The following is a 26572-nucleotide window of genomic DNA, read 5'->3' as shown; positions in this document are numbered from 1 at the left end:
AATATAAATGAGTAATCTTTCTCGATCTCTTTCACCCTTATAGTTCCATAGAAACAAGTTAGAAAGATTGAGAGAGAGAGAGAGAGAGATATATATATATATATATATATATATATAAATAATCATTAAATGCGAGTCATTTCTGGTAATCGTGAGATGATTATAAGTGGTACGTACCTTCTTTTTTCTAATCAAGATATATAGTAGTATGGAAAGTGGCATACTAGCACCACTCATTAGACGACTAGTGCTCACTTATTAAAAGTGAGCTTATGAACTATGAACATACATAGTAATTAAATAGGCATATAAAACACAAAAATGCATAAGTCCCTAAAAAAATAGGAGATGATTTTTATCTAACTAATTAAAGGCCCAGAGGAATGTCAAAACCTTAAACCCAATTAGCCGGCCCAACCCAGATCCCATCACCTCCTTTTGCAAGACCGTCACCACACCCTCCATCAGAACCGCCACTGCAGGCGAAACACCCCCTCCTCGACTTGCCGCAAGCGCACCCCGCCACCACGACTCGAGGAACCGTTGACACCACCACGATGCCACCACCGAGAAGCTGCCTAAACCAGAGCGTGGCAGCCAGACCCGATTCCAAATGGACTCTGAGTCCCTGCGTCCCAACCACCAACGAAACTCGTTGGCACCATCATCACCGCTTGAAGAAGACGTTCCAATCCCACCCTGCGCCGCCTACTCATCTCTTAAACCAATATTAATGGTCGTCTCGTCTCAAAATTAACTCAGGGCTAGTTTGGGATTGCTGTGACTTTTAAAAAAAAACTACTGCTGATGTGTTGTGAGAATAATCAGCTGTGAATTAAAACAATTTCGTGTTTGGTAAATAATATTTTTAAAAGTGCTGTCAATACATAAAACAACTGCAGAGTGTGTTTTGATCCACAACAGCTTCTAAAAGCAACCTCTAGGCTGCTTCTAAAATTTGCGCCAATGACCTATAACTTTCAATTAAAGGTGCTTTTTATTTATTTACCAAACACAATAAAATATAAAATTTTGAACAAACGCTGATTTTTTTTTTAAAAGCGAAGCAATCCCAAACGGGGCCTTAGAAACTACGCCGACCAGCCTGTTAACACCTTAGGACAAACAATCCCATAAATCTTATGGTTGACAAATTATTAGCTTAAATATTTGTTAGAGTTAAAAAAAAGACCTTCATATTTAGGATATCCCGAATAAAAAGAATGTGACTAGGATAATTATGTTACTGCATAATATAGTTGTTTTCAAAAATCTTTATGGGTTGAGGTCGTTTATATAATTTTATCGCGGACAAAGTTTTTTCTTTAAATCTTAAGAATATTTGAAGGGATTCGGAGATCAATCTATAGTGATGGACAATTTCACTAGCTAGCTACCACAAAGTAGTCATGCAGTTAGCTATAAACGTTGCTCTTTCATCAGAGTCTACCTAATCTGTGAGGAAAGAAGATGGGGGTGGGTGTGAATCAAACTCAAACTCCCAAATTTTTTATGAGCTAGTAGTTAATTAAGAGAACTAGCTTGATGATTTAGTTACAAGTACGTAGCTTGAATGATTGAACTTGGTCTCTGATTGAAGTAGTAAAATACACAAAGTTACTTGACCCGCTTACGTCTTCGTGGTGTTCCCTGGTTGGTCTCCTTACCAAGCACTATGATGCACCCAAGTGTCCATTTTTAGCCGCTCAGATATTCTTGATTTGGAAAGGTCGGCCAACCAAGAGGAGTTTCCACATTTGCCAAAAAAAACTTATAAAGGAATGAGATTACATTCAGTCGCCACATGTCGTCTTCACCCGTACACCCACCCCATGCTTGCCACGTATACAGATTCTATGGTCTGAAGCCGCCACGTTACATTACGTGGTGTAGTAGCTCACAGCCTCACACACTACGTGCCTCATCGCTTTGCCTCGCGACTTTGCTTTATATATAGACTTTTCAGTTTACGTCGTCCTCTGCACCGTTTTCATTCCTTGAACCTATAAATCTCTTTCTCGATCTTTCTGTTTCTGAGTAATGGAAGGCGCGTCGCAGCTGGTACGGACTGGAAGGAAGTCATCGATAGAAAGTGAGCCGAGAACGCTGAGGTTTCATCAGATCCAATATGCAAGGGTATGTTTCATGTAAGTACTTTTCTGGGTTTCTAATTCTGCGTATGAGTTTTGTATTTTTCTTACTTTTTACCTGGGTTTTGTGGTGTTGTTATGGGTTGCAGGAGGCAGCTGAGTACGTGATGAATACAAAGGATTTAGAAGAAGCAAAGCGCATTTTCACTCAGGTAAATCTCTGTACAGAACAACTCGTTGATAGAGAATTAATGGTGATAGGGTTTCATATGCTCACATACTTGAGATTTCCTACAAGTGTAGAGATCTTTGTACAGAACAACTCGTTCATAGAGAATTAATGGTGATAGGGTTTCATATGCTCACATACCTGAGATTTTTTTACAAGTGTAGAGATCTTTGTACAGAACCACGTACTCGTTGATATAGAATTAATGGTGATAGGGTTTCATATGCTCACATAGTTGAGATTTCTACGAGAGAGAGAGAGAGAGAGAGAGAGAGAGAGAGAGAGATTCACGGTTAAGATTTTAACTTTTTAGAGTGCTGGAAATTTATAGAGAGAATCAATTTAATTTGATGTGGATCATAAAGTAATTTTGACTTTGTAGGGATTACAGCCAGTAGTGAGCGTGATGAAACCAACTGGAGAGGAGATGACGGATTCGGTTGACGAATTTGAGTATTCAGAAGATCGATACCGATTATCTGAACTAAGGGATGTAGTCACAGCGCCATTTTAGGTAGCTTTGCTAATCACTTCGGAACCATAAAAGTTCTTCTCAATGGATGTTGAATATCTCTCCTTGCATGAATCTTTGTAAATTGGACTTGATTTCATGATACCAGAAGAGTTTTTAAAGTGGAGTGGAAGTCTCATGATGGGCCTTCTTAGGCAGAGTCTCATGATGGGCCTTCACTGCTTTGTGACTAAAAAGAGCTGTGGCAGCTCATGTGATCTGGTTGTAAATATCTTTGAGGTTGTAAATATATACAATATCCTGGGTTCAACTATTGAAAAACTTAAAATCTTTCATTTATATAGAGAGATTCTTTAATTTTGATGCATAGTTTTATGATCTTAAAAGTTTTGGTACTCCATGTGATCTTCCTCTTTCACGTAGTTTTGTGGCAACGCATGTGCGATGGTTTGTAAATATTTCGAGGTAAAATATACAAACCATTGAGTTTAATGTTAATCTTGAGGATACATACTAATTTGTTATTTGTGACTCGAACCCACGATCTTTTACTCATAAATGAGAGATTTAATATCTTTATATTTTCATTACTGTTTAAAGTTTTTTTGTTTTGAGTAAAGAGCTGGTGTTGCTGCTCTCAAACTTTGATTAATTAAATTTTTGAATATAAAAGGAAACATTGAGCCTAAACACTTGATTATAATAAACATCTAAAATACCAATTTGCATTACTACATATGGAGGTTAAAGTCTGATGTCCAAGACTTTGGTTAAATTTAAAAGGGTTTTATATTTCAACAGTGTTTGAACTCTTCGAGGACTTTTGAAATGATACCTGAACTTTCAAAGTTATTAATGTGATACCTGAACTCATTTTTTCGTATCAACGTCGTACCTGCGGTCGATTTCCGTCACTGAACCGTTAACTATGACCACGTGCTGGAGGCACAAAATAAGGGTAAAAATGACATTTCTCACTTCCATTAGTTCTTCACGGGGTTTTTTTACTTCAACTGTGTCTGAACTTTTCAAGGACTTTTGAAATGATACCTGAATTTTCAAAATTATCAATGTGATACCTGGACTCATTTTTTTGTATCAACGTCGTATCTGCGGTCAATTTCTGTCACAGAACCATTAACTATGACCACGTGCCTAGCACGTGAGGCACTTAATGAGGTTAAAAGACTAATTTACCCTTAAAAGTATTGTTTTTTTTAATTTTTTTTGCTTTCTTCCTTTTTTTTTTTTTTTTTTTTCTTTTTCGACGTCTTCTTCCCTCTGATCTGTCCCCTCCGATTGGAAGCCATGGCCGCAAATCATATCTCACCTTCTCTCTCAACTACCCAACCCTTTCCAAGCACTACCTGACTACAACCACATTGAACTCAGCTAGACCGATATGGCTACCTTGCAAAAACTCAAGCTCCTCGCCACTCAATGCCCAGTCGTCTCCTGAAGCCCCATGCGCAACCCGTCCGCCAGCCCCGTCATCCACCTCCGCCGCCGTAAAACCCTTAGATTGTTCCTCACCTGCCCCGACCGCCGTCGATTGCCTCGCCAGAGTACCTCGTCCGATACTCCCACTAAGTACTGATATTACAGCTGCAAATTACCAAAGATCGGTTCTTTTTTGGATAAATTGGTTAGAAGATAGAATCAGTGAAATGATCATTGCCCCATTGTTCGATAAATCATATATAGATATATATATATATATATATATATATAGTTATACACAGACACGTAGTGGCGAAAAAATCAGTTTTGGGTTTTCTCCCATCATCACCATCCTTCGCCTTTTCGCCGCTGTTGAGAGAGAGAAAGAGAGTTGCAAAGAGAGAAAGAGAGAGACTCTCAGTCTCCTTCACTTTTGCAGATTTTGATTTAATTACAAAGACACAGACTATTTTTGAAATTCATGAACTTATGCTGTGATGTTAGTTGCGGTGAGGAAGTCGAGTGCCACGACGGCGTCGCCCACCTCCGTCATATCTCCGGCAAGCTGCACAAGAAGGTATGGATTGCCGCCGACCATATTCTCTCTCTCTCTCTGATCCCTCTGTCTGAAATCTCAGGTAAATTCCAAGTCTCAGATCTGGAGGCCAAGAGTCGTTAAACCGTCTACACCACTCCGGCCTGCAATAAATTTGGAGAAGCAAAGCCGTCGAGCAAGTTGTGCTTGGAGAACTCCGAAGAGATGAAGTCCCCGATGGTGTCAGTCCATCAGAGAATTGGATTCAAGTTTTGCTTTGGGTTTTGCATTTTGCTAGGAAATGTCATCATCCCATCTGATTGCATTTTGCAGATGAAAAAGGAAATATAAATGTAGAAGAAGAACTGAAGGTACGACGGGACACGTGAAGAACTAAAGGAAGTGGGAAAGGTCACTATTGAAGTATATACTTTTGAGGATAAATTAGTCTTTTAACCTCATTAAGTGCCTCACGTGCTGGGCACGTGGTCATAGTTAACGGTTCTGTGACGGAAATCTACTACAGGTACGACGTTGATACGAAAGAATGAGTTCAGGTATCATATTGATAACTTTGAAAGTTCAGGTATCATTTCAAAAGTCCTCGAAGAGTTTAGACACTATTGAAGTATATACTTTTGAGGATAAATTAGTCTTTTAACCTCATTAAGTGCCTCACGTGCTGGGCACGTGGTCATAGTTAACGGTTCTGTAACGGAAATCGACCGTAAGTACGACGTTGATACGAAAAAATGAGTCCAGATATCACATTGATAACTTTGAAAGTTCAGGTATCATTTCAAAAATCCTTGAAGAGTTCAGACACTGTTGAAGTAAAAAACCCTTAAAATGTCTAAACACCCTTTTTTCTTGTATAAAAATAAAAATTTTAGAATGAAATTATTAAATTGTTATTATTATGATAAACTAAACAATACCAAGACTGCGCATTAAATTAAGAAAGGTGATAATAAATTTTCACCATCACTTATTTTTTCATTATATGGGTATGAAGCTAGTATATTATATAAAGATAGATATCAGAAAGAGTTGCGAAAAGTTTACATTTGAAAAAAAAACCATAAGGCAGCGCTCTGCGTGCAGCCGCCCAACCCTAGCACACTGAGTGACGTACGTCGCTCCTCCTTCAATCTCAGTACTGCCAACATGTCCAACATCGACGCTGTCACCTCTTCCTTTGCTGCATCGCTGGCGCTTGCTAGCAGCGATGTGATTGATGTCTCCAATGCCTCTGGTGGAATCTAACGACGGGCCAAGCAGTCTTTTCTATTGGCATGTCCTCTGGTGAAGAAGTTGGCATCCTTAAACAATCTGAAGCGCTTTCTCAGGTGAGTGTGGGTCTTGGATAAGGATTTTAAGATTCAAGAACGAGCACCAAATCGTTTCGTCCTAGCTTTCGACCTGAGAAAGGATCAAAATAAAGTTTTGAAGGGAGGACCATGGAGATTCAATCAAGCCCCGATTGTACTGCAGGAGTATGATGGCGTTGCGCCTATTAAGGACGTCGCTCTGACTCTACTCTTCTTCTGGGTTCGCATCCTAAACATCCTGCCGCTGTTTGGAGAGCCTGACATGATTAGGAATATTGCTTCGGTGGCTGGTAAGTTCCTTGAACTGGATGATAAATTGTTTGCGAATCAGGGCAAGGTTAGAGTGCGTGTGGCTCATGATATCTCAAAACCATTTTTCCTCAAGAAAACCCTAAAACTTGCATCCGGGGTGGAAGCTGAAATTTCATATTTTTTTGAGAACTTGGTGGGAAAGTGTGATCACTGCAATTTGATTTATCATGAGAGTGATCATTGCCCTCTACTTGGGCGTCATGCTACACCAAATATAGGGTGTACAAACATCGATTCTACCGAATATTTGCAGGTCACTCTTCCAATCCAAGGAAGCAAGCAAACCACATAAGCCTATTATACTGCGTGAAAGAGACCTAGCTCTCTCTGAGATAGAAGAGGAAGTCCATCAACCTTTGATGTTGGCAGTAACTCCAGCCTCGACCACTCAAGCTCCAAACCTGAAAGCGAATGCTCTAGATGCATGCTTGGAGATTATGAGAGTGTCACCATCTATACCGACTGAAAACACTCAAGGTCTGAAAGCTCCTGAAGACACAGGTATACCTGCAGTTGTGGAGGAAATAGCTAAGGAGAATAAGGGTGACAAATGTCAACTACCTCCCTCTCCTACAAAATCTCCCCAAAAGCTCAAGTTCCTGCTACTGGAGTTCTTCAAACCGCTCCTCCTCGAGGTTCAAGCAAAGAAACAAAAGATGCCAACGTTCACCAGTAAGTTCTCTGCTAGGTCCCTGGGAATGGTTGAAGCACCTGGAAATATTCTACTACCAAAGGAGATGTGGTCTCTGCAAACCCTGAACCAAAAAAGAAGAGAGGAAGGCCGTTGGGGGCAAAAAACAAACATCCCCCAAAGTCGAAGAAGGTAACTAATGCACAAGAGAGCTGTTATGCTTATCTCTCAATGCCTCCTAGCCCTACTGTTAAGGGCAAGGAGAAAATTTAAGTTTTGTATTTTGCTAAACTATGCCTAATTACTATGTTTAGTTTTCATAGTTATTAGACTCGCTTTTGAATAAGTGAGCACTGATTGTGTAATGGGTGGTGCTAGCATACCACGTCCTAAACTTGTCTTAGGTATGGCAAATGAATGTATGTATCCGTGTCATTCTGGCTTGAGTTGAATGAAATGATTGATTTTGTTCAAAAGTTATATAAAGATAGATTTAATGTTACTAAATATATGCCATTCCCCTTTAAGTTTGGTGCTAACATTCAAAGTTCAAACTAGCATGGATATTTTATTTATTTATTTATTTTTAATAAAAATAGCATGGGATTTGCCATGTTACCACTTGGGCCATATAAATTGTATTATTATTAAGAGCTAAAAAGACAGTGAACTCTTGAATAAGTTAATTATAAAAAGATAATCAAGATTTTTTTTTTTTTTAATAAAGGGCTGGTGCGGCTGGCTGTCCTCAAACCTTGATTAATGAAACTGTCAAACACAAAGGGGGGACATTGAGCCTAAATTTCTGATTACAATAAGTATATAGAGAATGTTCTAAAATAATATCAAAAGTCTCTACCAAATAAAGATAATCGAGATTTTAAATTTATGCACATATTTTAAATAAAAATATTGACTAATGTATCTATTTTGTAAGACATGATTTGTTGATGTAATATGTCATAGCATATGTTTATCTGCTGGGCTTTACTAATTAGTTTAGTTTTAAAGTTTGAAGAAAATTTAGATATAGAGTTAAATAATGATTCTTAAAGATGGAATTACTATCATGACATCGAGTGAAAAAATCTATTTCAAATCCACAACATCATCATCAAACTAAAGCAAAATCATAGAAGTTGGAACTCAAATCATATGCAACTAGTATCATCGTTAAAATTACCTGCTATTGCATTGAATCAGTTCCTCCAATCTACCTGATTGATTCCTCCTCGAACCTTCATATCCATTCCTTTGATTGATCAATGAAAAAATTTACTAAAACCAAAAGTGGGCTCCCTAAACACTGTCGATTAAATTGACGACTTACGTACATATTGAAAAAGTACTCTAGTCAATTTCAGTTTGAAAATTTAGACAACTAATTTCGTCGGTGTAAGTTTACGGTTCGGTCAAAATCCGAACCGATACCAAGTCCACCTCAATGCACAATAAAAAAGTTAAAAAAAAAAAAAAAAGCTAAGTCGGTGATAATAAATTGAAGCAGAGCATCAAATCCAAATTAAGACCCGACCAAAAAGAAAGATCATGCGGTATCCAACGGCCAGAAATTCCCCGCCTTAATCCTGATAATTAAAATGTCAACTCCAACCAACATGTGGTGGCCCGCACAGTAATACTCTACACCTCCCCCCACCCCCTTCGCCTTTCCCTGAAACAGCAAATTCCACCACCTCTCCTTTCTCTCTCAATCACTCTCTCTACTCCTTTCCCTTTCCCTTTCCCTTTCCCTTTCCCCTTTCTCAATCTCACACCACAGTCCACAATGCCACAACTGGATTTTACAGGGCAAAGCTAAAAATATAGTAACACCCTACTCGAAAAAACCCTAATTGGATTTTTAAAATTGATCGGAGATGAAGGATGACGATGGCCTTCCGACGACGGCGGCGGGCGGCGGGAAGAGGGAGAGCTCCGATTCGAGCCTAGTACTCGGGAAAGGCAGGTACAAGTTCTGGGCACTGGCGGCGATTTTGCTGCTGGCGTTCTGGTCAATGTTCACCGGCACCGTCACGCTCCGGTGGTCGGCCGGGAACCTTAATCGCTTCTCCGACGAATTTGATTCCCCTATTCACGACGATCTCGACGTCCTCGTGAGTTCCGGAGAATTTTATTTTTATTGTTGTTTCTCTTCTTCTGGGGTTTAGGTTTTGTGATTGGTTGAGTTGGATCTCTGTGATTCGGGGGTGTTGCAGGAAATGGAGGAGAGGGAGAGGGTGGTGGAGCACATGTGGGATGTGTACACTAATAGCCGTCGGATCAGATTACCCAGATTCTGGCAGGAGGCCTTTGAGGCTGCTTATGAGGACTTGACCAGTGACCTCCCTGGTGTTCGTGACTCTGCCATTTCCGAGATCGCCAAGATGTCGGTGCGGTCAGTCGATCTCGATCCACCTCCGGTCCAATCTGCTGTGAGTACCGGCCCCTTTGTGTTTTTTTTCCTTAGCTATTCAAGCATATTGAAACTACATTGTTGTTTAGGAAGTTCGATATTCCAATTAGGAAGTACATTCAAGGATTGGGTTGGTGAATTGTTTGTTAGTTAACTTATCTTTGACTACCCATGAAGCAATGTAGCATAACTGTACAGGATCTTTGTTTTTTTTTATTTTTTTATTATTTCAAAGTTTGGGGCTAAGTAGAAAGTTTGCAATCGCCTTCTCTCCATGATATGAACATTAATACTTGGCATTAACATCTATTCAACAATGAGTAAAGGATGATTGAGTTTCTGCTGCATTATCAATCTTCCTGTTTGTTTATACCACTAGGGTATGGGGTGAAAGGCTTGTTGTATATTACAACTGTTATTATTGTATTACTTTCATTCTTGTTGGATTGTTTAATTCCACTGGGACTGCTGTAAGAGTGGAAAGCATATATGGAGTATCTCCAGTTATACCTAGTGTTAGCGCTAGCAACTTAGCATCTAGAAGATGATCTTATTTTCCGTAAGTTCTAATTACTACCTATCACAGCGCTTGGAAACTTAGTCACCTGGTTCGATTAAGATCCACAAATCAATCACTGTTCAGTTATACATAGAGTAAGATCCAGCCACGGGCATGACGAGTGACAACTCACATTTGGCTTCATGGAGTTGTGTTTTTATAACCATTTTGCTTTTGGCATCTGACAAGTAACAATACTTGGTTGCCACCCGGATTGTAGGCTCACAAAGGGACTATTTGCTGAGAATTGTGCTTCACCCTATGTATGAGGTAACGGATTCATTTTGCAAGTGCAACTCAGTGCAAAGTGAATCATTCAGAGTAGGACAGAATGAGAGATGTGCAGGTTACGTAGCAGGATCTGTATCTGTGCATTAGTTTCCCTTAGTTATAGGAAGTCAAGTTCAGATCCAGCCACTTCTAGCTCATTGGACCCATGTGACAGGTCATGTAGAGATATGCAGGATGCTCATACACATCTCCTGCGATTTACAGTCATTTACTCCATTCAGAAGAGATGATTGAGATAGGCTTTTCTTATTGGAGTTTTTGTCCTGGCTGGCTTTCTTTTGGTTCTCCTGTTTTGCCTGGTTCTGTTTTTGCATCATGCAAGACCAAATTAAAACCCAAGAAGTTGAGGTTTTGTGCATGGGACCAGGATTTATACCAAATACCTGCATGAGTATCGAGCAATTGATGGTGTATCGACTTTCTTTGATCACTCTGGTGTTAATGCTTCCACTCAGATCACTTGCATTATGCTAGTTTGCCATTATACTATAAAAATGCTAAATCTTCTAAAGAGTAATTAGCATTACATAATCTTTCCATATTTCTATGGCGTTATCTGTGCATGTTATTCATCCTAGCACGAGACAGTTGTAATATCTCTTATGAACGATGTTTTGAAATTTATTCTGGGAAGGTCTTCATATGCCTGCTAGATGTCTCTTGAACAAACATGGTGCTTATGGTTCTTAGCATCTGTTAATATGTTTGTGCTTTGAACATAATGGAGTTATGTGGTTGGTACAGATATATTTTAAAGTCAGTCCATTTATGAAATGTACTCATTTAGTTTCTTGGCATGGACATCTTATTCGTGATCTTATGAATGCCTATATCATTACCTTGTGCACTCTAACAGTTTAAACATAAGCCTTGCTATTTGGTTCTCGGGTATTTGCACACCTTATGAATGCCTTTATCTTATTACAAGCATATGTTTATGTATTGTAAGACTTAACAAGTTTTGTCTTTTCATATCAGAGTGCACGGGAATTTACAAAAGCACTGAAGCATCCAGATAAAGCTAGGGAACTCTTGTCCTCAACGAAGAGTGGTCGATGATATGAAGAATGTTATGAACCGCAGATCAAGTCTTGCCTCATTCATCCTGAAATTACAACTGCTCATGTGTTGCCCACAGTTTGCGAGTGGTAGTGATGTGCAGTCATACTCAGTTCATGCTTTCATAGGGAGGAAAAAAAAAACTAAACAATGTGTTGAATTAGGTTATCATTGTTCCAGTTTTGCAAATCACAAACTTGCCATGGTGGTAAAACTGAAAGATCCTATCAAGTAGATGAGTTAAAAGTGCAGGAATTTTGATATTGATATTTATTCTTATAAAATTTGAGGGAAAAGGATTTATGTAGCCTTCTCACCTTTGAGTGCCTTGTGGAGCATTTACACGTTGATATCCCTTCTTGTGTGTTGTCCTACAGAACATCGCAGCTTTGTAATTCTTAATTTCTTAAATTTTTTGGTCAACTCTACAGACCAAGTCAAAAGGGAAGGTAACTTTGTTATTCTGAACGTGAGTTCCTCATTTGACAAACCTAGGGTTCAGAATTCTGAATCACCATTACCTAGGGAATGTGAGAACAAGGCTTCTCAATGGTACATTGTATTGCTACATTTTAGCGTGTCGACCAACTCGCTAGACATTATAATGTACATTATAATGTGAGCTAGCGAGTTGGTCTATTTTATATCATAGTGTTCTGGATGATCTACTTTTAAAGTAAGTTCACTCGTTGGGTCACCTACTATTTATTGCTTTTTAGTGTATATTTTTATTCTCTGAGTCACGAAATACACTGTGCCCGTGACTCGGGGCACAAAATACTAGGGCTGGGCTCGGGTCAGCTCGGCTCGGTTTTGGGCCGAACCCGACTTCGACCCGGAGTCCTCGGTTGGGCCTAAATTTGGACCGACAACTGTTTCTAAATGGGCTGGGCCGACATATTCGGAGACCCGAATTTTCGGTGCGGCCCGGTTCGGGTTCGGTTCTAAATGGGCTTTTATTTATTTATTCAGTATTCAGGGCCCAATTACAAATCCATTATTAATACACAAATATTAAGTTAAAACAAACATAATATTTAGGGCCCAATTGGCCCAAATAATTTGCAGCAAGCATAAACATGCAAAACACAACCTGCCCATGAAATGCTCAATACAACAAGCATAAAGAGGAAAAAATGCAGTTCAATACACAGTTTCATAAAGTCCGAAAAGGAAAAAAGTTAGGAAAATCCTACAAACTTAAAAGTCATAAACCATAGAGCCTAGTTCATAACAACCAGTTAACCACAAGTCCAGAAACAGATAGCTAGTCCATTAGTTATTACAGACCCAAATTTAACTCACAAAGGAGTTTCAAACTTAAAAATAGTTCATGAAAACATAAAAACTTCTTATATGCAAATCTGCAGCCAACACCAAAACAGCAGCATAACATGCATCTCTCTACTTTAAAGCATCATTCATTCTTGTGCAGAAACGTCCACCTGAGTTATGACACTCCCTACCAATCAAAACAGCAACAAATTGTCAAATTTCTATTAGTTTGACACTTGAAATTCAACAACATAGAAAATAACAAATGGATTTTATAACAAATTTACCTGATTCAAGCTTTTCAAGTTCACCATAAAGCTCCAGCTCCAACTTAGTAGGCTCCTTGTATTCATTAAAAGTTCCACCCCTTAACCAATCGTTGAGGCAAACCAGCCCCTCAACCATGTTTGGAGTTAATGATGCTCGAAATGGATCCACAACCCTTTTCCCTAGGCTGAATGCAGACTCTGAAGCCACTGTCGAAGCTGGAACAGCAAAGACATCCCTTGCAATCTTGGACAGAATTGGATACCTAACAGCACTCTCCTTCCACCAATCTAAAAGCTGAAAGTTTTTGTTCGCAGGGTCCTCCGCAGCTTCAAGCAAATACTTGTCAACTTCATTCCTGATCTCCACCACATGTTTCTCCTTCCTAAGCTTCATAAACTTATTTAGTGATGCAGCATGTGAGTCATCATCTCCTTGTGCAAAAGCACTATCATCAACATGAGGCTGTGCTAGATCATTTGAGGCTTGTGCAGCCACAGGATCTGATTGGTGATACTCGTTGTATAGCTGCATGAGGAACCTCTTCACTTCATCTACCATAAATTGCACCATGCTGCTGTCCGGATGCAATTTTGGAAAAAAGTATTCAAGATACAATAATTTGTATCTTGGATCCAATACAACAGCAAGCAACAAAACTGTGTTAATGTCCTCTAACCTCAACTAATACTTGTCGAATTTCTTCTTCATGGAGTACCCTATGCTAACCATCAAAGGATCATCACTAGCTGCACATTCTTCTAATTCATCGACTATGGTACAAATCCATTGAATAGGCTGGTTTGAAGTTACTACCTTAGTCCCACTAAAATTCAAGGTTGCATCATAAAAGATTTTAAGGAACTTCACTAATCTCGTAGCTTTCTCCCAATCCTCATTCTTAGGCGGCCCAACCCTTTTACTTCCTCCAACTCTCTCCAGAAAATAGTTCTCATACTGCTGATCCTCGTCTTCAAGCCTAGAGAAGGCCTGCCGATACTTAACGGCAATGTCCAACATGAAATAGGTGGAGTTCCACCTTGTGCAGACATCCAAAGGCACTATACCCCCCTTATGTTCAACCTTCTCTCTTGAAGCACACTTCCTAAACTTGTCAAGTCTAGCAGGTGAACTTCTAATGAACTTAACAGCATTCCTAATTGCATCGATGGAGGAATCAAGCTCCTTCATCCCATCCCTCACAATCAGATTCAACACATGGTAGCAGCATCTAACATGCAGAAAACTCCCACCTAACACTAAACATTTCCAATTTCCAATCTTCTCCTTCATGTAATCAAGTGCAACTTGATTACTCGAAGCATTATCAACTACAATGCTAAAAACCCTCTCGATACCCCAATTAATCAAGCAAGACTCTATCAATTTACCTATTGTCTTTCCCTTATGGTTTGGAATAACACAGAAATTGATAATTCTTTTGTGCAACACCCAAGTTTCATCTATGAAATGGGCAGTGAGGACAAGATAATTGATATTCTGGACCGAAGTCCAAGTATCAGTGGTAAGTGATACCCTCATATTATTCCTAGCTACAAACTCCCTTATCTTCTCCTTCTCAAACTGATAGAGATCCCAGATATCTCTACAGATTGTCCTACGGCTAGGTACTGTGAATTTTGGTTGAGCAATTTTCATGAATTCCTTAAATCCCTCCCCATCTACATGACTAAATGGCAATTTGTCCCTAACAATCATCCTAGCACATGCTCTTCTACAATTCATGGGATCATAAGCTAAAGCAACTAAATTACCACCTGAGGAAGCAGAATCGAAAGAAAGGAACTTCTGCCTTTTTGCTGGCATGTAAGCCGGACACTTCTTGCATTGGTACTGCATGTGAGTCCTCATCGATGTTGTCCCGTTGGCTTTGGAATCGCAGGCATAGGTATGGGGGCAGTATTTGCACTTGGCTCTTGGTTTCGCCATCTTCGAACCATCTGGATTCTTCTGCTTCACAAAATGCTCCCAGACTTCTGACTGGTTCTTCCTCTTCCCAAGTTCTTCAGCTTCACCGGTTGCTGCAGAAGTTGGTGTTGCAGCGGCAGGAGGAGACATGAGGAGTTGTCCGACTTCAGCCGAAGCTGGTGTAGTTCCGATGCTAGACTGAGTTGGAGTCTGTGACATCCCATCACCAATCTACAAAATAAAAACACACAGATAGACAAAGTCCAATAAACAAGTTAACAATAAACTCCAAGTTAAAAACAGACTCCCATGAACAAGTTAACAACAGACTCCAAGCTAACAACAAGTTAACGAGAAAGTATCTGAAAGTTTAAATCAAATCATGAACAATGAAGATTTTAACCCGAACCCTAAAATCCAAAGTTTCACAAGTTCAATCTGAATCCTCACAAGTTTTACAGAAATACTATCACAATAGAGAGTCCATGAAGATCGAAGTGAAAACAGAGAAGTGAATTACCGAGTCCATGTCAGAGAGGCGACAAAACTGCAAATCGATGTGAAGATAAGCGTGGTCAGACTCGGCGTAAAGATCGGCGGGCAGCAAGCAACGTTCTGTAGCTAGATCGGGCTCGACGTGAAGATCGACGGCCAGCCAACAGTGTTCTGCAGCAAGATCGGGCTCAGCGTGAAGATCGGCGGGCAGCCAGCAGCGTTCTGCAACAAGATTGAGGCGGTCGTTGTGGCGGTGCGCAGTCGGGCTCGGTGTGGAGTCGAGAGAGAAAGAGAATGAGATGGGAGGCCGAGTGTAAGAGTGGAGACTGAATGAGATCGTACTTGGTTAGGGTTATTTAGGTTTAGGCATGATCGGGTGCAAGTGTTCTACGTGCAACCAAATGTCCACCAGTCATAAATTGACACATAAGAAAACTAATAAAAATATATATAAATATAATAAATAGGCCGGTTCGGTTTTTTGCGGTCGGTTCAGAATATTAACCCGGTTCCGACCCGGTTCAATCCGGTCCGGTTCGAAAGCTGAATATTTTTGCACTGCTTTTTCCGGTTCGGTAACCGCCACCATATTTTTGGCCCGGTTCGGCCGGTTTTGCCCTCCCGGTTCGGTTTTTGCCCTCCCCTACAAAATACACTGTGCAGGTCACTATGGTAACCCAGAAAGTGATCCGGGTGACCTAAGTAAGGAAATACACCGTATTCGTGACCCAAAAGGTGAAAATAACACTAAAAAACAGTGAATAGTGAGTGACCCCGTGACCGGAGCATTTATGGCACTTGGGTGCAAGAAATTGTATGCTTAAGTGTGGAGCTATATAAGTTGACCCCAAAATAAGGGACGATTCTGATTTCTGAAGAAGAGATTGCCGCAGTAGCGAGCAAACGAGAAGTAAAATGAAGTGCCCGTACTGCTCGGCCGGACAAGGCCGTTGTGCGACAACGACCTCCCGTCGTTCAATCACGGAGTGCACCTCCTGCGGGCGCGTGGTGGAAGAGCGCCAAACCCAATTCCACCACCTCTTCCACCTACGCGCCCAAGACAACCCTCTCTGCCTCGTCACCTCCGACCTCCCAACCCCTCCTCCGCCACCCCAAAGCGACGACGTCGAAGACCCGTTCGAGCCCACGGGATTCATCACCGCCTTCTCCACCTGGTCCCTCGAGCCCAGCCCACTCTACCTCCGCTCCTCCCTCTCCTTCTCCGGCCACCTCGCGGAGCTCGAGCGCGTGCTCGAACTGTCCTCCGCCTCCGCCACCTCCTCCACCGTCGTGGTCGACAATCTCAGGGCGTATATGCAGATCATCGACGTGGCTTCGATTTTGGGATTGGATTATGACATTTCGGACCACGCGTTTCAGTTGTTCAGGGATTGTTGCTCCACTACTTGCTTGAGGAATCGGAGCGTTGAAGCCCTAGCTACTGCTGCTCTCGTCCAGGCCATTAGGGAGGCCCAAGAACCCAGAACCCTTCAGGTACTCAATTCTCACCTTTCTATTTTGGTAATTGTATGCTAACTGAGTTTGCAATCAGACATATATGAAATGCTAATAGGGTCTGTAATTGTAATTGATGTTCAAAGTTGGTGAATTGTTTTATAATGTAGCACTAGTAGTACTGTTTTTGGTAAATTACTAGGACAACTTTTGTATTATTAGTAGAAGATTTATTGATGTGAATCATGGAGTTTCAGTTGCAGCCATTTCTGTTACTCATTAAGTTCTTAATAATGAGTTCGAGTTTTGTGGTTTCTAGTCATGATTTGGCGTTTGATTCTATAATGCAGGAGATCTCAATTGCAGCTAATGTAGCGCAGAAGGAAATTGGTAAGTACATCAAGATACTTGGAGAAGCGCTTCAACTAAGTCAGCCTATCAACAGCAATTCCATATCGGTCCATATGCCGAGGTTTTGCACTCTCCTCCAGCTAAATACGTCTGCTCAGGTATTTTTATTTCGGTCCAGAATTTGGTACTTGAACTGAGCACTGATAACCTGATATACATTATTTGATATGAGTCTGCTGCCGGAAAAAGCCTTGATCTTATTTTGTTAGATGGTTGTTGAAGCAAAGAGATATGACATGGGGAAAATTTGGGAAAATGCAGTGATTATAGTTTTTTGTATATGTTCCAGACTAGAATGAGTAGTTTGGGAACTGTGTTCTCAAAGTGAAATGATTTCACAACTGGTGAAGCACAATGTATGCTAGATTCTAATTACAGTTTGTTAGTTTCATCTTATTGAAAGTGAGTGAAAGCGCAATTTCTTTTGGTTAAGAAAGAAAGCACAATTTTAATGAACCCTGAAATTCACATACTAGTTTCTTAAGTCTTAACCACCTTCACAATGTGTTTGATGAGTCTCTTATTGGCTTTACTGGCATATGACATCTCTCAGTGTATGGAGTGAGCTTGTAATCCTCACATGTTTTTGGTTTCACTCAGTGACTTAAGTCTGAGCTTCAATGTAACTTTACATGACCGAATTGTCGTCTTGATCAATTATGACCATAATTATCTCACATTTGGTCAAGCACAATTTTTGCTAAGTTCTAATGAAAGCGGTAAAACAGTTATTTGTTGAGAATGAAAGCATAGTTTAATAAACCCTGGAAATGACATTTTAGTTTCTTAATCACCTTCAGAATGTGTTTGATGAGTTTCTTAATTGCTTTACTGTCATCTTGCAATATCCTCAAATTCAGTATATGGAATAAGGTTTAGAGGATTGTATTCCTCACAGAAATTAGCTTGGCTTGGTGACTTAAGTTGTGATGTATGTTAATAGTGCTGAACTTCGACTTAATATTAGACCGAGTGAATTGTTATCTTATAATTCACATTCTTTTTGTAGAAACTGGCAACTCATATTGGAGAGGTTGTTATCAACAAATGCTTCTGCACTCGCAGAAACCCCATTAGCATCTCTGCGGCTGCTATATATTTAGCCTGCCAGCTTGAAGACAAGCGAAAAACTCAGGCAGAGATTTGTAAGGTGACTGGTCTTACCGAAGTCACTCTCCGGAAAGTCTACAAGGAACTCTTGGAAAATTGGGATGATTTACTCCCATCTAATTATACTCCGGCTGTTCCTCCAGAAAGAGCATTTCCTACTACTGTAATCGCTTCAGGACGATCTTCAGCACCGAAAGCTGATTTACCTGAACTACCAGTTTTTTTGAACAGAGAGAGGCAGCCGGAGATAAAACCTGACAAACCAGAGGGATTAGATATGAACGTTGAGCCAACCGAAGAAGAGGATTTTGACAGTAGAGTTAATTCTCGAGTTGCACAGTCAACAGTGGTGAACCTTTCAACACTTTTGTGGCAATCCCAGGTTCCATTTGGTACTTCTGGAAGTGCAGCAGTACTGAAGTCACAGAATATTGCCGTAGCAATGGACATGGATACGCCACAGTGTAACCAACACCTCGAGCACAAGTTGGACAAGGACACCAAGGGTTCTACTGGTAATCGAAATCCAACTTCAAGTTCGAGTTCACTTGCCAGGCAGTTTCGATACCCACCTTCCTCAGGTTCCTCTCCAAATGTTCAATATTCGCTTCCTCCAAAGCTTGGACCAGGTTATACTGAGCTCAGAGGTAGCAGGGGTCAAAATGGAAGTGAAAATTCCAAACAGAGTGGGGATGCCTGAGTGGTACAAGTGATTCTTATGTTGTATATAAGCCTAGGACGTGACACATTATTAGCTTCATGATCAATTAAATTTTTCCGTAATTCGGTGCCAAATCCAAGCACTACTTGGTAATTTCATCCTTAAGTCTCATCTTAATTATGGTGCTCACGCAGTATAACAGTGAAGAGCATTGCTGACCTTTTTTTCTTCCTTGGTTTTTGGTCAGAAACAACGGCGCGTCGTCTGAAAGATGCTACCACCAAAATAGTGTCGTAGTCATGGATCGTCCGTCATGCTGTCATGCATAATGCATAAGGTAAGCATCATGGCAATCTCGTAATTATTTCAAATCACAAGGGCATATATTTAATTCTTCCCGATATTTACACCACAGTGACGTGTCTTTCATGCGCGTCCGAAATCTTCTCTCTCCTAACCTCCCCCCCGCTCTCTCTCTCTCTTCCTCTACAAACAAACACAACAAGCTGCAATGTGGACCGTCGAATACATCCACGTCATCGATCCACGCCTTCCTAATCCGACGGTTCATAATGGCGCAATAATGCTAATTGTCTAGGTAGGTTCAGCTCCCCGAACCCTAGCCACGCGAGCCCCCTTCTCTTAGAGGTTTATCCCGACTCGCCCACTCGCCCAATACGAAGAGGAGAGAGAAAATTAGAAAGAGGGGAAGGAGGAGGAAAACAAAAAAAAATTTAGGGCCCTTTTTTGCCTCTCTTCCTTTTGCTATTTGCTCCTGAAGCATCTCCATCTCCAGCTTGCAGAAGAGAGTCCGTACATCTCAAAAATTAGGGTTTTACAGAAAGAGAGGGGGGGGTTTCAATTCGGTGTCGTTTTGATCTTTCAATTAGGATTTTGGGGCTAAAACTAGGGTTCAGAGTCTTTCTGTGAGGTTTGGTTTTGTTGTGAATCTATTTGATTTGTTGAAAAAATAGAGGTGAGATTGTGAAATTATTTTGTATGAGATAAGAAACCGTGGGGTATTTGATGGATGAGATCTGGGAGCGAGCCATTGAGACAGCGCTGGACGGCGAGACAGACCACGCGTCGGCTCGAACCCTGACTCTAGATGGTGCGGTGAAGTGTGTCCAGGGCCGGCTACCCCCTCCGGGTCTTCTAGAGAAGTTCCAGAACCTTCAGCATCTCTCGATTGCAAACGTCGGCGTTTCGTCCCTGGAGCAGTTCCCGAGGCTCCGAAGCCTCCACTCCCTGATTCTCTCCGACAATCGAATCGCAGGAGGGCTTGAATTTCTGGTAGAGGCCGGGCTGGACTCGCTGAGAGACCTGGACCTGTCCAACAACCGGATTCAGTATATTGAAGATCTTGCCCCGCTGGCGCAGCTGAAGCTGACCTCGCTTGATCTGTATGAGTGTCCGGTGACGCGTGTCAAGGATTACCGATCTAGGGTTTTCGGGTTGATTAGGTCGTTGAAGTATTTGGATAAGATGGATGCGGAGGAGAACGAACCGCCGGAGAGCGAGGATGAGGAGGAGGAGGATGAGGAGGATGAGGATGACCCTGGGAGCGGGGAAATCGATGGTGAGGATCGGCCTTCTAGGATGAGTAATGGGCACACTGAGGCGGCTGAAGGGGTTGTGGATGTTGATGAGGATGATGAGAGTGACGCCGATGAGGAGGAGACTTTGACTGCCACTAGGGTGAATGGACAGAATCACCCGACAGACAACGGGTTCCGGGTTGCTCCCGTGGCCGGAGAGAATGGAGGAGAGGATGAGGAGGATGATGATGATGAGAACTACTCTGCGGAGGAGATAGACGAGGAGGATAGTGAGGATGATGAGGTGGTGGAGGTGCATGAGATTGAGGATAGTGATGATGAGGAAGATGGGGTTGAGTATGATGAGGAGGATGATGACGATGACGACGACGATGAAGAAGATGAGGAGGAGGAAGTGGACAATGATGAGGGGGATTTGGCAGAGCCAGAGAGTACAGGAAGGTTAACAAGCACAGAGGGAGAGATTGATGGCCATGAGCAAGGAGAGGATGATGGAGATGAAGATGATAATGGAGAGACCGGGGAGGAGGAGCTGGGTGTTGAAGAAGAGGGACCGCTTGAAGTTGAAGTTGAAGATGAAGATGGCGAGGAAGAGGTGAGAGCTCCTTATCTTTATATTATTGTGCCTGATTTGTATTTATAAATTGCTATGATTTTATTTTTGCATATTTTTACTCCCTATTGATTTTTAAACTAATGTTCGTTTAGTGCCCTGCAGAGAATGAGAGACATTTCTCCTGAACTAATGATAAGATTGTCATGCAATATCTGCTTCACGTTGGGTGAAATTGGTTGCTTGATATATTTGCTTGTATATTTTCTTTAGATTTTCTGCTCTGAGCCAAAGTCGTAGGCTGCTCTGCTTAATTCCTGGTGAATTTGGTTTTGCTTTTTAATTTTCTAGTCTTTTTGAATGTGAAATTTTTGTTTTCGCAAGTCTCCAACACTAGGGGAGTTTAAAGCATATTGGAAAACATTTTTTTTGTGATAAATGCCTGACTCTTTTTAAAATGTGGGGCAAATGTTTTTCCTTTAAACCCCTCTTTGATTTTGTATTAATGCCGCTCTCCTTTTTTTTTGTCAGAAAGAAATTTTTTTTTTTTTTTAGGCCCAGCTGATTTCATGTAATGTCAGTGTACTGAATATGACTTTTGATGTATGTTTTTTGAATCTTCAGAGCACACATATTCTATAGAAAATTCCATAGACTTTTTCTTTTTGATAGGGATTAATCCAAAGTTCCCTTTTTTATTTCTTTTGGTTTTAGTTCGAGGCATACATATGCTATAGAAAATTCCATAGATTTTTTCTTGTTGATAGTGATAAATATCTCAAGTCCCCTTTTTTATTTCTTATATTTTCTTTCTGATTTCTTTTGTTTTCTGATATGACTTGTGTCTGTTATAATTGCATATGTCATGGTAATAAGTTGACAGAGAAACTAGTAATAATCCATGTTATTCTGCTCTGATTGCTGTAATGCCGGTGCCTGAATTTGAGGAAGTTCTGCTCAGTAAAAGCTTATCTTTGATATGGAAACTTTTTAAAGTCGGACCGTGCTAGTTAGTTTCACAAGGATCAGTAGTGCTGTTCTTCTGATGAATCCTTTGATATCAATTTGATGTTTCCCTTTGTTTTAAAATTTTGGATCCTATTTTCCTGGATGTGCATTTATACTGAATTTCAGTCCATATTAATTGGTCCACCTTATGTTTTTCTTATTATCATTGCTAAATTTATGAGCTAACAGAAATATGAATTGGATTGCAGGAGGAAGACTATGGTGGAGGTTACTTAGTGCAACCAGTGGCACAGGCTGAGGAAGAAGATGCTGGCGTCAGTGACATGGACGCAGAAGGGGATGGTGAAGAAGATGAGGAGGAAGTCGAAGAGGATGATGACGATGAAGTTCAGGTTCTGCCTCCCTCGTCTTCTTCACAGATGAAGAGAAAAAGAGATGAAGCTGCAGATTCAGATGACAATGGTGAGGATGACGAGGAAGATGATGATGTGGTTGAGTACAGCAAGTCTTCGAAGAAGCACCGTTGACGCTCAGTGGATCCCTGCCAAATGTTTATGTGTTCTTGATGCCTTTTTTCTTAGCTTGGAAACAGAGAAGAAACTCAGATTTAGATTAGATTGGTTGGTGGGTTAGAGAGAGAGACCGGTTAGTTATTTTCATGGATCTTCTTGGACAAACATAATATATGATTATGGTGTGTTAAGGAAAGAGTCGTTGCGTCCTTGGATGCAATGGAGCTTTTGAATTTTCAAAAAGTCGTTGGTGTTTTGATCCCCCCTTACGTATAGCCGTTACAGTGTGGTGATTCAAATGGCAGTTATTGGCGGTCCTAGTTCGGAAGGAGTCAGTTTCAGTATATGGAGGGAAAATTCAGAACTCAAATTCTTCTTGTTTTTGGTTATGTTTGTCCAACCAGGTCTTTTTTTTTTTTTGTTGGAGAAAAAGGGGATTATGTAAAACGCCTTGTAGATAGTTTTTATGAATGAATGATGTTCCATTCAATCAAGTTGGCTTCTGGGTCTTTCTTTATGTGCTTCACTACTTTATTTTATATGTTGGGCAGGTGGTGACGTGTAAATTTTGTATGTTTATTTACCAGGTGGCAAGTGATTTGTGAGGTAAAGACATGTGACATGGGACCTAATGATTCAAGTGTTCCCATCTTTAACAAAGCCAAAGGAAAAGGGGACGCGGTCACACCAAATGAGATGCACTTGGTTCTTATTGTGTTTGTATATGTACCCTAGTGTTGCCCAGAAGCTGAGGTGGTTGGATTCTATTGGTTGGATCGCAAATAGTTGTACGACTATAGTGTAGCCCTCGGTAGGTAATAGAAGCCGGAAGCTCCAGCTAGTCCTGATTTTGCTAAACATAGTTAATACTTCAGGCTAGCTGAGATGAATATTTAATCAGAACAAAGGTGATCCTTTCACTTCAAAATAAGAAGGAAAAAGAAAAGAAAAAGACTAAAAACTAGTTTGCCACAATTTTGAAGGATCAACCATATGCTTCAAGTGACATGGAATCTCTTAACACTGTTGATGATCATCTATATGGTGCTACTTCATCGATAATTCAGGCACTGTGATGGAGGAGACTGGTCCTTTGCTTTTCCCCAGAGAATGAGATACAGACCAATGATGATTACAGCAACTCCGATAACACTACAAACAAGAGTGAAAGAGACTAGTCAATCAACTGTCATGCATATATAGGCATGGATGAATCAATCAAAGAGAAATCAATACATGTGAGCCTACCTCCCAAGGTACAATTGTTCTGCTAAAACAAAGGAACCCAGGATTGCAACCATTACTGTGGCCACGGGATTAAAAGCCGAGTAAAAAACAGGTCCCTTTTCCTTCACTACCATTCCCATCACATAATAAGCAACAACAGATTGCATTGCCTGCAGTATAAAATATTAATACAAAGTTCATTAAACTGGGATTGCAGTGTTAATTCCAATTATGCAAGTACTTGGGATAGCCAAGAGATCTAAGACGCCAGACTCGTTTTGGGCCCTCTAGCAAGGGCGTCGTTTCAAATCCAGTTATTATAGTACAAATATTTACCTATTTAAACATACAATTGAAACTTTTGGGATTACCTACCCCATAAAATGCTGCTACAAGTTTGATGTTGAATTGTATGGACCAAACTCCACTATGTCCCCTTTCAACTACAAAAGCCAGTATTGCTCCTTCCACCATACCCCAAAAGCATATCATTGCTGTGAGAGAGAGCTGACAAGGGTAGGATCTTAAGATAATTGCCTGTGTAGACAAAATCCAAATTCACCATTACATATAATTATGTTTTACTCTTTTTTTTTCATGCTGTAATCAAATTCAAATCGTTAGAAGTTTAGGACCATTTCCAAATAAGCAGTATAAGTACAATGAAGTGATTTGAGAGACCGATACTTGCAAAATGACAAACCAAGACCAGCAGAAGCAAGCTCCTGAGATAAATAGAGCTCCCTTCACAAGGTCTCTCTGACCCGAATAGTATTGCGCAGATTGTTGAGGATTTATTTCTTCTTCATTGGCCCATGGTAGACACAAAGAGGGACCTCTAACTAGAGTCAAGATAGTTGCTCCCCCGACTGTGATGACCGTCCCCATCACCTTTGCTATGCTGTGCAGTTTCTTAAGGCTAACCTTCTCAAACCTACAAATCAATGTGATGTCTCTGTAAATCAGTGTGTGACCAAGGGCATGAGTATGTATTATTATGAGTTATACCTAAAAATCCAGGCTAGACAAAATGCAAAAGCAGGCAGCATATTGCACATTGCAGAAGTGAACGTTGCACTCGAATTCTTCATTCCCATGTAGTACAGGTTCTGGTCAAGCACAGGGCTGCAATGCATAAATAGATAAAATCAGAATACATCATAAGTTGAACAAATGAATTAGATTATCCTATTTGGATTCTTACTCGAAAAGGCTCAGCAACATTATCTTTGCAGTGATGGACCAAGTCATCTGAGGTCTTGAATTCCTCTCCAAAATGAATGCAAATGGAGTTAGAACAATAGTGGCAATGGCCATTCGGTACACGATGAATGTGTAAGGACTCATTCCCTTCTTTAGAGCAAACATTGAGATTATCGAAAGCCCAGCATACCCGAGCTGCACCAAAATCACAGCTAACACAAGTTTTGCCCGGCGGATCAACCCCATAAACATTTTTACTGCATCTATGTATTGTTGTCAAGCCCTTGCTGCCTTAGCCTAGCAAAACTTGATTTATATAGAAGAGGACGAAAGAGGATATTAGTAGCTAGAAGAGTAAACATAGCTGGAAATTCTGAGGTTTAATTCAATTAGGAGTTGAACTCATAAGATACCGACGAAAGTAGGACAATTATTTACTTCTACGCTTTGTACATGTGGTTTTTCGGTTACATGCATTCAAAGAGAGCAGAAACAGAACTAAGTCGACGGCTTTGCCTCAAAAGCGCCTCAAAGCAAAGCAGCTTTCCGCAACCCCCTCTACTATCGGCCCCTTGCCAGCTGATTCTAGCCTCTGAGACCAGGAGGCAGACAAAAAATTTTCTTTTTCTCTCTAAAACAAAGTTAAAAAGAAATTTTCATTCGATTTAGTTGAGATCTTTTTCATCTTTTGTCAAAGCGTAACAAATACAATCGGAGTACATTGAATTACTCTTTTTTCTTTTATCAATCAAATTGATATATTAAAAATGTTGAGATAATAAGATGATTATGCAGCAAACACAAACCACAAAAGCTTCTAAACCAGCAAGCACACAACAAATGAGAGAATTAAAATAGCAACAAAGACACTAACAATTTTAACGTGAAAACCCTCCAATGTGAAGGGAAAAACTACAGGACGATTTCCGAAAACTTCAACTATAGAAAGGAATTACAATCTCCAATCTCTCTAGATCACTAGAGGAATAAATCTCAAGAATCACTCTTGGTTAACATACACAATAGGCTGTACAAGAAGGATTTATTTCTCTTTTTCTCTCCTTATACAGATCTCACACTCTCTCCAGCTCCTTCTAGAGAATACGAAGGGATCACCAAGAAACAATGACTATTATTGTTTCCAATACCAACTGCACTCTTCTCAACTCTTAGGAAAACTGAAACGACTTCTTTTCTTTTCTCCAAGACATAGGGCTAAGTCCAACTTGGATTTTGTGACAGACCAAACATGTAACTAATAGGAGTTTTAAATGAGGAGGGAACTCCAACAAAAAACATGTATCAAGTCCAGCATTACATGATTTTAAAATGAATCAAACTTAAACAAAATAACAACAACAAACTCATAAAGAGATGAGTTGACTATTGGATCATTGAGCCCGTATTTTCCTTAAACAACAAGGCTTGAAAATTTATAATTTTAATAGTAGAGTATTTGTTTGCGAATCAAGTTGAACTTCCTCTCCATAATCAGAATGCTATTGCACTCCTTCAAAAAAAGTAACATACAAAAACAGCTGATATTTACAATTTGTGAGTTGATTTTTATAATCTTCTCTGGCT

General features: G+C 40.4%; 5 protein-coding genes across 6 annotated transcripts; 4 read left to right on the top strand and 1 right to left on the bottom strand.

The window, feature by feature from the left end:
- Positions 1-1969: 1969 nt before the first annotated feature.
- LOC112186544 lies at positions 1970-2905 on the top strand. The gene is made up of 3 exons (XM_024324993.2): positions 1970-2136; positions 2240-2302; positions 2702-2905. The coding sequence occupies exons 1-3, from the start codon at positions 2041-2043 to the stop codon at positions 2831-2833; spliced, it is 291 nt and encodes a 96-aa protein (XP_024180761.1). The 5' UTR covers positions 1970-2040; the 3' UTR covers positions 2834-2905.
- A 5810-nt stretch (positions 2906-8715) lies between these two features.
- On the top strand, positions 8716-11785 carry LOC112186543. The gene is made up of 3 exons (XM_024324992.2): positions 8716-9154; positions 9257-9472; positions 11282-11785. Exons 1-3 carry the CDS (start codon positions 8918-8920, stop codon positions 11360-11362), a joined length of 534 nt encoding a protein of 177 aa, XP_024180760.1. The 5' UTR covers positions 8716-8917; the 3' UTR covers positions 11363-11785.
- Positions 11786-16139: 4354 nt separating this feature from the next.
- Positions 16140-19920, top strand: LOC112189323 (plant-specific TFIIB-related protein 1). 2 transcript variants are annotated; one of them, XM_024328626.2, is made up of 5 exons: positions 16140-16822; positions 17134-17292; positions 18204-19114; positions 19213-19302; positions 19381-19920. In XM_024328626.2, exons 1-3 carry the CDS (start codon positions 16244-16246, stop codon positions 19002-19004), a joined length of 1539 nt encoding a protein of 512 aa, XP_024184394.1. In that variant the 5' UTR covers positions 16140-16243; the 3' UTR covers positions 19005-19114; positions 19213-19302; positions 19381-19920. The 2 variants fall into 2 exon arrangements, with proteins under 2 accessions (XP_024184394.1, XP_024184393.1); XM_024328625.2 differs by having other exon boundaries at positions 19213-19920.
- On the top strand, positions 19658-23052 carry LOC112189324 (acidic leucine-rich nuclear phosphoprotein 32-related protein). Its single transcript, XM_024328627.2, has 2 exons — positions 19658-21119; positions 22295-23052. Exons 1-2 carry the CDS (start codon positions 19992-19994, stop codon positions 22571-22573), a joined length of 1407 nt encoding a protein of 468 aa, XP_024184395.1. The 5' UTR covers positions 19658-19991; the 3' UTR covers positions 22574-23052.
- Positions 23053-23739: 687 nt separating this feature from the next.
- Positions 23740-25254, bottom strand: LOC112189325 (WAT1-related protein At2g39510). The gene is made up of 5 exons (XM_024328628.2): positions 24990-25254; positions 24794-24910; positions 24473-24719; positions 24161-24322; positions 23740-23955 (listed from the first exon to the last, which is right to left on the bottom strand). Exons 1-5 carry the CDS (start codon positions 25238-25240, stop codon positions 23803-23805), a joined length of 930 nt encoding a protein of 309 aa, XP_024184396.1. The 5' UTR covers positions 25241-25254; the 3' UTR covers positions 23740-23802.
- Between the last annotated feature and the right edge of the window lie 1318 nt (positions 25255-26572).

Source organism: Rosa chinensis, chromosome 2 (genome assembly GCF_002994745.2).
Source record: "Rosa chinensis cultivar Old Blush chromosome 2, RchiOBHm-V2, whole genome shotgun sequence".
Taxonomy (NCBI): domain Eukaryota; kingdom Viridiplantae; phylum Streptophyta; class Magnoliopsida; order Rosales; family Rosaceae; genus Rosa; species Rosa chinensis.
The sequence above is the reverse complement of the archived record's forward strand: the minus strand, read 5'-3'. Positions and strand labels throughout refer to the sequence as shown.

Coding starts and splice junctions, on each gene's coding strand:
- LOC112186544 (XM_024324993.2), top strand. CDS start 2,041: ATGGAAGGCGCGTCGCAGCTGGTACGGACTGGAAGGAAGTCATCGATA. Junction 2,137..2,239: donor ATCAGATCCAATATGCAAGG/GTATGTTTCATG, acceptor TATGGGTTGCAG/GAGGCAGCTGAGTACGTGAT. Junction 2,303..2,701: donor CAAAGCGCATTTTCACTCAG/GTAAATCTCTGT, acceptor TTGACTTTGTAG/GGATTACAGCCAGTAGTGAG.
- LOC112186543 (XM_024324992.2), top strand. CDS start 8,918: ATGAAGGATGACGATGGCCTTCCGACGACGGCGGCGGGCGGCGGGAAG. Junction 9,155..9,256: donor ACGACGATCTCGACGTCCTC/GTGAGTTCCGGA, acceptor GGGGTGTTGCAG/GAAATGGAGGAGAGGGAGAG. Junction 9,473..11,281: donor CACCTCCGGTCCAATCTGCT/GTGAGTACCGGC, acceptor TTTTCATATCAG/AGTGCACGGGAATTTACAAA.
- LOC112189323 (XM_024328626.2), top strand. CDS start 16,244: ATGAAGTGCCCGTACTGCTCGGCCGGACAAGGCCGTTGTGCGACAACG. Junction 16,823..17,133: donor AAGAACCCAGAACCCTTCAG/GTACTCAATTCT, acceptor TCTATAATGCAG/GAGATCTCAATTGCAGCTAA. Junction 17,293..18,203: donor AGCTAAATACGTCTGCTCAG/GTATTTTTATTT, acceptor TTCTTTTTGTAG/AAACTGGCAACTCATATTGG.
- LOC112189324 (XM_024328627.2), top strand. CDS start 19,992: ATGGATGAGATCTGGGAGCGAGCCATTGAGACAGCGCTGGACGGCGAG. Junction 21,120..22,294: donor ATGAAGATGGCGAGGAAGAG/GTGAGAGCTCCT, acceptor ATTGGATTGCAG/GAGGAAGACTATGGTGGAGG.
- LOC112189325 (XM_024328628.2), bottom strand. CDS start 25,240: ATGTTTATGGGGTTGATCCGCCGGGCAAAACTTGTGTTAGCTGTGATT. Junction 24,911..24,989: donor ATGTTGCTGAGCCTTTTCGA/GTAAGAATCCAA, acceptor TATGCATTGCAG/CCCTGTGCTTGACCAGAACC. Junction 24,720..24,793: donor TGTCTAGCCTGGATTTTTAG/GTATAACTCATA, acceptor ATTGATTTGTAG/GTTTGAGAAGGTTAGCCTTA.